The 10181-nt window shown below is 38.2% G+C and overlaps 1 protein-coding gene across 1 annotated transcript; it reads right to left on the bottom strand.

The window, feature by feature from the left end:
* Window positions 1-253: 253 nt before the first annotated feature.
* On the bottom strand, window positions 254-9303 carry LOC133661370 (aldo-keto reductase family 1 member D1-like). Its single transcript, XM_062064528.1, has 10 exons — window positions 9049-9303; window positions 8115-8169; window positions 7860-8027; window positions 7671-7787; window positions 7525-7602; window positions 5696-5818; window positions 5500-5609; window positions 5267-5432; window positions 5114-5196; window positions 254-2547 (listed from the first exon to the last, which is right to left on the bottom strand). The coding sequence occupies exons 1-10, from the start codon at window positions 9273-9275 to the stop codon at window positions 2505-2507; spliced, it is 1170 nt and encodes a 389-aa protein (XP_061920512.1). The 5' UTR covers window positions 9276-9303; the 3' UTR covers window positions 254-2504.
* Between the last annotated feature and the right edge of the window lie 878 nt (window positions 9304-10181).

The following is a 10181-nucleotide window of genomic DNA, read 5'->3' as shown; positions in this document are numbered from 1 at the left end:
ATGAGCGGTAGGATTAGATCATCTCTGCTTCTTCCTACTCCTTTTTGGACATGTTGTAAAGACAAAAAGGAAAATATGTGAAATATGTGATACATAATGGATAATATTGCAATCGTATGCATGTTGAAAATAAACTTAAACCAATCACAAAGTGAACAGTACAAACACAAATATTCTAAATATAATATATAAGAACCATATATATATATATATATATATATATATATATATATATATATATATATACAGTAGAGGCCAAACGTTTGGACACACCTTCTCATTCAATGGTTTTCTTTATTTTCATGACTATTTACATTGTAGATTGTCACTGAAGTCATCAAAACTATGAATGAACACATGTGGAGTTATGTACTTAACAAAAAAAAAAGGTGAAATCACTGAAAACATGTTTTATATTCTACTTTCTTCAAAATAGCCAAACTTGGCTCTGATTACGGTTTTGCACATTCTTGGCATTCTCTCGATTAGCTTCAAGAGGTAGTCACCTGAACGGGTTTTCACTTCACAGGTGTCATAGTTTTGATGCCTTTAGTGACAATCTTTAATGTAAATAGTCATGAAAATAAAGAAAATGCATTGAAATGAAAAAGTGTGTCTAAACTTTTGGCCATATACAGGTATATATGCAAGGGTGGACATTAAACAAGCATATAAGGTAGCAGTGACACACCAAATATGTAGTCACACTATAAAAAACAAAATAAAAAAGGGATACAATATTATGAGTACATAGGTGCATCTCAATGAATTCAAACAGGTGCGTCAAACTGTTTTTCATTGAGGGCCACATTGTAGTAATGGCTGCACCCATAGGGCCGCTTGTATCAGTGAATCATTTTTAAATATATGAATGTGAAAGAATTGGTCCTAATTATATTCTTACACAATTGCCTATGCATTTCATTATTGTTTACATGTTTACATTGATTGGAGGGATTTCTATCTAAATATGTTTACCGAGAATAGTGCAAATAGCTGAAGCTGCACATAGGGCAAACACATAGCCAAGTAACACACACCTCTCGGAGCCAAGACGACTTTACCATAAATACTCTGCCACACATACACTACCGTTCAAAAGTTTGGGGTCACATTGAAATGTCCTTATTTTTGAAGGAAAAGCACTGTACTTTTCAATGAAGATAACTTTAAACTAGTCTTAACTTTAAAGAAATACACTCTATACATTGCTAATGTGGTAATTGACTATTCTAGCTGCAAATGTCTGGTTTTTGGTGCACTATCTACATAGGTGTATAGAGGCCCATTTCCAGCAACTATCACTCCAGTGTTCTAATGGTACAATGTGTTTGCTCATTGGCTCAGAAGGCTAATTGATGATTACAAAACCCTTGTGCAATCATGGTCACACATCTGAAAACACTTTAGCTCGTTACAGAAGCTACAAAACTGACCTTCCTTTGAGCAGATTGAGTTTCTGGAGCATCACATTTGTGGGGTTAATTAAACGCTCAAAATGGCCAGAAAAAGAGAACTTTCATCTGAAACTCGACAGTCTATTCTCGTTCTTAGAAATGAAGGCTATTCCACAAAATTGTTTGGGTGACCCCAAACTTTTGAACGGTAGTGTATATGGTCAAAAGTTCAAGTTCAAGTCTGACAACCACATGTTCTCACTGTGAATCCAGTATGTCAGGGTGCTAGGAGCAGACTTTTACCATAACGTTTACAATGTTTCTACAGTTCATTACTGCAAATTGAAAAAACACTCCCAACAGTTTTTATTACAGTAAATATTGAATAAGATGCCAATTGTTTTTTTATATACATAAAATCAATTGTCATTTTTACAGTGTTATTCGATTGATAACTTGCTTTGAAATCATAATCTGTGTTATATGTGTTTTATGTTGCACGATTGCACCAAGAAAAATTCCTAGTTTGTGAACCCGTTCTCAAACAATGGCAATAAAAACTATTCTGATTCTGATTCTGATTCTGATAAGTAAAGCAGATATTTAACTATTTTTATTTTAGCAAAAAACATGTTTTATAGGTCGAAAAAGATATGCAACTCAACTGCATGCAGTGCAGATATTTGAAGATAGATAGAAAAGATTAAGTACTTTATTGACGCATACTATTTCCAAGCTTTCGCGGGCCATACCAAATGATGTGGCGGGCCAGATCTGGCTCCCGGGCCTTGAGTTTGTCACCTGTGATTTAGAGAGTCACGCCAAAGTTTGGAATCCAGGAATTCCCGATAATTTACACGAAGAGAACAATTAAAAGCAGAGGATACATTTTTGCAGTTTATTTCCTTAAAAGGGCACAAATTGGTTACATTTTTGATAATTTTCCAAATTCGATGAGTTCCTAAAAATGCTGCAAGCATTAAAATTAATAAGAAATAATTCACTCTGCTTTGTGAATCTATAGAATAAAAGAGTTTCAGTTTTCAGTTATGCACTTTTCAAATATGTTTTGACTCGTGGACCAGACGTATTTGTTTAAATTGTGGTTTAGTAGTCATCATGAAATGGATACTCAGGGTGATTGGACCACCTGTTGGATAAAGATGGGATACATTATTAGTATTAGTATTATGGGTATTTTTCTCCATTAAAACATATGTGTATGCCAGGGGTGTCCAAAGTGTGGCCCGTGGGCCATTTGCGGCCCGTAGCTAATTTTATAACGGCCCAGGGCACATTGAAAAAAAAAAAATTACAAAAAAAACATTAAAAAGTGGAATAAAAGAGCAAACAGGTTTAATGTAATGAGAAACTGTTGCAATATTGACACTCACGACACAAAGCTGCCATGCAGGCAGTTTTTTACTTTAATACTGTCATTGCTTAAAAAAAAAAAAAGACTTATAATTAATGAATAGATCTGGGGCCGTACTTATCAAGCTTCTTAGAGTGCCATTTTACACTTAAGTCCTGAGAATTTGCAAAATTTAGTCCTACTCTCAAACTTAAGAATAAAAGCTTTTTATCAACGTTCTTAAGTCTAAGAATCACTCCTACTCTCCACGATATTTAAGAGACCCTCAGAGGTGTCTTAAGTGGTTAGGAGTTGCCAGCAGGGGACACTGAGGCGAGAGAGACATGCGCGAACGTTCAGGGAACGGAACAATGTTTGTTTGTTTTTTATGACGAGCAGCTGATCAAACGGTATCGTTTAGACAGAGCGGATATTATTTTTGTCACAGATTTAATACTTTTCGATTCCTTGTTGATTTCTGCATGTGTCTGCAGTGGGCTAGTATATATAGAGCCACCCACACCAGTTTCAAATTAGTTGCCTAATTAATGAATTGGAAAGAAAATGTTACGACAGTAACATTTTCTCAGATAGTTTATTGTCAAAATATACACTCCCATTGTCCACTTAAATATTTCCAAGATATTTCTTTATTCTTAGACAATGGATTCCCTTCCGTGATTGGTCATTTCTATGGACACAGAAACGACCTCACCTAAAATTCCGTTTACGGCACATAGTAATGTCGTAATTCAGCTCTGAGTGTGACACTCAAGATTCAGTCCTACACTTCGCTGAAAGTGTGAGTAAGACGCTTGATAACTAACTTTTAAGTGCAGCTTTCAGCGAAGAATTTATTTACTCTTAAGTCAACTCTTAGCAGACTTCTTAGGAGTAATTCTAAGAAGCTTGATAAGTACGGCCCCTGAAGTTGATCTAGAGATTTAAGCGTTGGAAGTAAAAATAATACATATCAATATTATAATTATTTTTAACACTTTTATAAGTAGGTGCCTTTTAGATCCCTGAGACCTTTAGCGTGATTTTTTTTCAAATCGTCATTGCTCAAAAAATAATAATGAACCAAAAGCAATATCAATATTCATATCAAATATTACATTTCTAACATTTGTTGGGAAAATATTGCATATTTTGTGTTATTCCTTAAAAAAAAGAGGGTTTTGACATAAAGGGCTTAAAACATAACAAAAAATAAAAGTTTAGGTCAAGGAATAGAACTGAAGTTGATCCATGGATATTTAAGCTTTTAATATAACCAGACCCCTTTGGGTCCCTGGTGTCACACCTGGGTGAAGTCTTGTCTGGGTTTCGTCTGGTTTCATGTTGTCTTGTCATTTCCTGTTTTATTTTGAAATGTTAACTCTCCCTCTCCTTTCAGATCACTTGCCCTGCCTCCTGTTTCACTGGTCTGATGTCTCTCCTGATTGCCTGATTGTGCCCACCTGTGTCACACTCACCCTCCCTCATGTGTATAAATGTCTCGTCCTCCTCCTGTCCTGTGCCAGAGTGTTTCGTATCTTCTTGTGCGTACCTCCAGCGTTCCTTTGCCACAGCCTTGTCTACAGCCATTGCCACGTTTTTTTGTACTTTTGATCCACAGGACATTCTTTGTTTGTAACCTTTTGTCAGGTAAGATAAGCTTCTTAGCATCGCCTCCGTTGGAGCGCCTTTTGTTGTATTTGTTAGTTTTTGTTCTTAGCCCCTTTTTCTCTCCATAGCCGTTTTGAGTTGTTAATATTTTTGTTAGTTTAGTAGTCAGGTTAGATCTGTTTTGATAGCCGGTTTTACTTCTCCCGTTTTGGACCCCTCCCCTTCTGAGGATAAACAACTGTTTTCAGAAATCCTGCATCTGTGTCCAGAGTCCTAGTCGGGTCGTGACACCTGGGACCTTTAGTGTGATTTTTAACTGCCATTGCTCAAAAATAATAATGAACTAAAATCAATGTGCTCAAGAATTATTGCCCTATTTAAAGTTCCAATTACTTCACATTAACAATTCTGATCTTAACATTTGTTGGGAGAACTATTGCATGTTTTTTTATAAAAAAAATTGACAAAAATGGTACAAAACATAACACAAAGTAAAACGTGATATCAACGGATAGATCTGAAGTTGATCTATGGATATTTAAGCATTGAAAGTAAAAAAGTATTAATATAGGACTTATTTTGAACACTTTGACTGAGACCCTTTTGGATCCCAAGGGCCTTTAAAAATGGAGGAAAGCCCTAAGGGTTACAATTGGTTTTGAAAATGAGAAATATCAACTTGGCCCTCGCTTGCTTTTATTTTTCGGTGTGGAAAAAGTATGGCCACCCCTGGTCTTTGCCTTTTACTCACATTAGGAGCTCCACGAAGCGAATATTCTTGTTCAGCCCCTCGATGGCCTTCATGTCCTCCTCAGACAGGCAGAAGTCAAAGATCTGTAGACAACGGGCAAAACTCCAAATCAGATATTGACCTGCTTCACAAATCTCGCTTCAAAAAACAAACCTGGAAGTTTTCCTTGATACGACTAGGGCTGAAGCTCTTCGGGATGACCACGACTCCTCTCTGCACATTGAACCTAAGCGCAACCTGAGCTGGGGTCTTCTTGTACTTTTTAGCCAGCGACACAAGCAGCTCATCCTCCAAGAGTGGCGGGCAGGTTAGATTAACCCTGCGTGCATTTTAAATACCAATTGAATTGCACATAAACTTGCAAAAATGTGACTGGTCTGCAATACCAGGACTCATCCCTCGATGTTCCTAATGGGCTGTATCCCACGAGGACAATGTCGTTATTCCTGCAGTACTCCAGTAACTTTGGCTGAGTGAAATAAGGATGGCATTCAACCTGAAAGACGAAGGGATTTTGCATCATTATAATGTATAGTTTGTTCGGCAGGCATCGTTAAAATTGTGCAAAATCAATATATGCACCTGATTTGAAACTGGTTTGTGTTTCAGGCCAGGCTTGTTGAGGATCAACTCCAACTGTCGCTTGTTGAAGTTGGACACTCCGAGAGATTTTGCTAATCCTGCATCTTTGCATGCTTCCAAAGCCTTAAGAGGAAAACGGACAATTTAGAGGGCAATTGCACTTTTTGGGGGGGGGGAATTGTGCCTATCAATCACAATCCTTACGTGAGAGAAGCACAAATGTGTATTTCTTTTTTATGCATTCTAACCTGAGGCTGAATATGTGAAGGATGAGCTACGAGTTTCAGAAGTGGTGTGCTAAACAGATCTAATAAGCCCCAAGTAGCAGTATTGCTAAGTGCTTAACAAGAAATACAAACTAAGAACCTGATAATAACCACTTACTGTACAATGTCTGCTCTCACTGGGAGGCCGACTGATGGGACGTTTATATCTTCCCGTTTAGATTAAGAATGAATCATAATCCTCAGAAAGGTAAAAAAACAAAACCACAGTGCTGCAAAGTCGTGTCTCTGTCGCCATCGCCGGGTCTAAGTTGGATGTCAAAGTTGACCAGCTTCTTAGTTTATGACCACAGCCTTCTACTATCCAGATAAGAGGCATTATTTACAATCTAGAATGAACTCTTAGCAATTTAGAGGCGATTCAGCGGCTCAGTATGTCAATATAGCAGTATAAGCAAGTTAGCACTTTGTGATCACGGCACCACTAAAAGTAGTTTATCTGCGTTATAACAACGGTATCGCTAATACTTGGTTAATATTCAAGTTCTGACATGTAAATGGGTTATTGTTGGGGATTTTTTGAATTTTTTGGGGGGGAACTATATGAGCGGAACAGTGTAATCCCATTATACTTCATACTATATTACAAAGTAGAATGCATAAAAGAAGAAACATATATTTTCTTGTCTTACATAAAGATTGTGAATGATAGGCAACATTCCAAGAACGTGCAGTTACCCTTTAAGCAAACAAAATGCCAAAATAAGGTCCACATGACTCCGAGCAAACAGGCCAGAATTCCGAGTATGACGTGCCTCTTTGTGCATTGACCTTTTTTAAAAGAATTTTATCTAGAGTCACATCAAATCAGTAACTAAATCACCTCAAAAATGTAACAAGACTTAGAGGGCTCATGTCAGCTTAAGACTTAGAAAAACTTGTACATGCCTTTTATTACCAGTAGGCTAGACTATTGTAATGGTCTCCTTGCAGGTCTTCCCAAAAAAAACTGTCAGGCAGCTACAGCTTGTTCAGAACGCTGCTGCTAGAGTTCTAACAAAGACCAAAAAATGTGAGCACATTACACCAATTCTTAAATCCTTACATTGGCTCCCTGTACATCAGAGAATTGATTTCAAAATCCTCCTGCTCACATATAAATCACTACATGGTCTAGGGCCCAAGTATATCACCGATATGCTCCCACTATATAAGCCCTCTAGATCACTAAGATCTTCTGAGACCAATCTGTTAGCGGTTCCCAGAGTAAACTCAAATCAAGGGAGAGCATCATTCAGTCACTATGCAACAAATAGCTGGAATAAACTTCCTGAAGATGTCAGACTTTCCCCAACTCTGACTACTTTTAAAACAAGACTGAAAACTTTTATGTTCACCTTAGCTTTCAGCTAAATCTTTAAATCTTTTAACTTTTAATGTCCGCACTGGTTTTTTTTAATCTGCATTTTAATTTTGCTTTTATTTTCTTTCATTTCACTTTGTTGTCTGTGAAGCACTTTGAGTCTGCCTTGTGTATGAAACGTGCTATACAAATAAAGTTGCCTTGCCTTGCCTAGCGTTGAGAGCCGTACTAATAATATTCACCTCCCAAGTTGCACACAGATCCGTCTCATGATAAATGTACTTCCCATCCTCATCTCTTGGGTAGAAGGTGTCTCCTGGCTTCAGAAAACCAAATGGGAACACACATTTTTATTCTGCAATGTTTCATTTTGTGTTATAACAGATACCTTAAACGCCGTGGGCATCTCAACAATGTATAAATCAACAAAATCCAGCTGCAAAGTTTTCAAGGTCCTCTCCAAAGCGGGCCGGACCAGTTGTGGCGGATGGAACGTGTTCCACAGCTGCATAATGAAGTGTAAACAAACAATATTAGTCCTTACATAACAGGTAATAAACAATATGATCTTGAAAACCTTTCCACAGTAGAATATATCTTGTCTTTTCACGGTTCCATCAGCTATTTTGTCCCTTATAGCTTGTCCCACCTCATGTTCATTAAAGTAAACCAAAGCTCCGTCAATGTGTCTGTATCCTGTTTCTATAGCCAGTTTCACAGACTTATATGCAGTCTCTTTAGGGGTCTGTAAAAGAAAAATCAGTTATTAATAAAAAATTGCATGAAAAATAGGTAATTAATAAGATTTACCCCTAAGTGCAGTATTTCTTACCGTGCGGGGATCTCCATATGTACCCAGTCCAATCAAAGGCATGATATTCCCGTCCCTGAGAGGGACACAGTGACTGTCAGCTGAGAAGTTCATGTTTGTCAAATGGCGAATTGGCAGGTCTATAAATTCCCAGCTCTCTCACTCATGACCTGAGGGCCCCACGTTTGACAAATAGGAGTTATTCAAATGTGAACAAAATAGTTCTTTGCCCTTTCGCCACTGTCAAAACTCCTCCCAGGTACAAAGGTCAACATGAGCAATGAAACAACAGTGACAACAGCTTCACCTATTTTTACTATATGGGTCATCTTGAGTACAAGTGTATAATTGTGTTACGTTTGTTTCCCAAAAGAGGACGCTGTGACTTTAAATGTCACGCGGTGTATTCTGGGTAATGTGCGTCTGCTGTTTTGGTGGCGAAGAACTGATGGCCGCTCTGCTATAATACATTTATGGACAAGTATAACGTATGTAGGGCGGATTTAAATATTCATCAACTTTGCGCTGATAATTTAAAGGCGTTTTCATCAATGGCGTGTAAGTCTACTGTCTTGGATGACGTGATAACAAGTTGTTTGAATAAGCTAGGTTGCTAATGATGCTAGCTAGCTTCCGTGTCCCGAATCGGTTTAGTATTTTTAAAACGATGTCATTGTGTAGCTCGTAATACTGATTAGTAACAAAATAAAACACACTTTACATATTTATGAGTGATGTATTCAGGTATGGCATTCGACAATTTAGGATAGCCTTTGTGTCCATACGCAAAGCGACGTCGACTTGCCGAGTGATCAATAGAATTCATTAAAATGAACCGGGGGGGCGAATCTGTTGGCAATGACGACATTGTCATCATCGTGGAAAACGAGGCCGAAAGTTTACCACTCGGGGAAGAGCGACCGAAACAACAAGGTGCATTCGGACTCATGGACACCTGTCCTGTCTGCAAGTTGAGCTTTCACAACAGAGAGCCCAAACTCCTTCCATGTCTTCACTCCTTTTGCAAGAGGTGCCTTCCTGCACCGTGCAGGGCTGGCGACACCAGGCGGGACCACTCCCTCGGCCTGCAGGGGGACAACACCAATAAGCAAAGTGAGTGACTCCATTATGATTGGATTTCTTGGTGTGTATTATATGAGTATACAGTATCCATCCATCCATTGTCAATACCACTTTCCATTATAGGGTCACAAAAGAGCTGGAGCCTATCCCAGCTGAGTTTTGGGTAGAAGGTGGGGTTTGCTAACCAATCACAGTAAAGTTAGAATTGGAAAAAGTACATTGCTTGGAAAGAAGCATCAACAGTGGGTTAATAATTATTAAAGAGCTCTGCACAGAAGAGGAATTGGCAGGAGTGTGATGACACAACACCAATCGATATACTGATCAAACACATAACATCAAAGACACATCAAAAAGCGTACATACACACATAAAAGCACTATTACTAAATGGGAAGGACACACACAGGGGAACTTCGCATATTAAAATACACTGACAAACTGTTAAAGAGGCCCAATTATGCTAAACCATTTTTTCTTACCTATTGGTGCCTGCATAAATCCCGAAAATTTGAAATCAAACCATGGTGGGGATGTTTATAAAACACTATTGCCTTCCTTCATACTTCCTCCAAACAAGCCGTTTGGAATTTGCCCCAATAGTGACGTTCTTGCCAGTGGATGTAAGCGGATACCTCCAATTATGCAGGAATGTGAAATTACAGCAAAAACGTGGATTTCCGCGTTTGTAAACATTAATTTTGCATCAAAATATCACTTCCGAGTTTTTTTGTATTAAAAAATTCGTAAAAGTACAATCTAAACAAAATTTGTTCACTGCTCCCCTCAGCCGCAATTACTCCATTGGCACTGAGTTGCAGGATGGGGGGACGATCAGTAGCTCTGAAATAAACTCGGTAGTTAGCTAACCATCTAGCGAGCTTACTTGATGTCAGCCCCGTTCGTTCTCCGAGCCACAACGTTGATAGCTGTCCACTATGCTGCTAATCATTTTTGGATGATTACAATCCGAACTCTGTTAGTCCTGAACCATTTGTAGTTCTAG

Source organism: Entelurus aequoreus, linkage group LG12 (genome assembly GCF_033978785.1).
Source record: "Entelurus aequoreus isolate RoL-2023_Sb linkage group LG12, RoL_Eaeq_v1.1, whole genome shotgun sequence".
NCBI lineage: Eukaryota > Metazoa > Chordata > Actinopteri > Syngnathiformes > Syngnathidae > Entelurus > Entelurus aequoreus.
This window is presented reverse-complemented; position numbering and strand designations above follow the sequence as displayed.

Bases quoted from the DNA above. Each gene is read 5' to 3' on its own strand.
- LOC133661370 (XM_062064528.1), bottom strand. From the start codon at position 9,275: ATGGATGGATGGATACTGTATACTCATATAATACACACCAAGAAATCC. The intron at 8,028-8,114 runs GTAAGAAATACT...TTTCTTTTACAG, and splicing joins CATATGGAGATCCCCGCACG to ACCCCTAAAGAGACTGCATA. The intron at 5,433-5,499 runs GTATTGCAGACC...AAATGCACGCAG, and splicing joins ACATCGAGGGATGAGTCCTG to GGTTAATCTAACCTGCCCGC.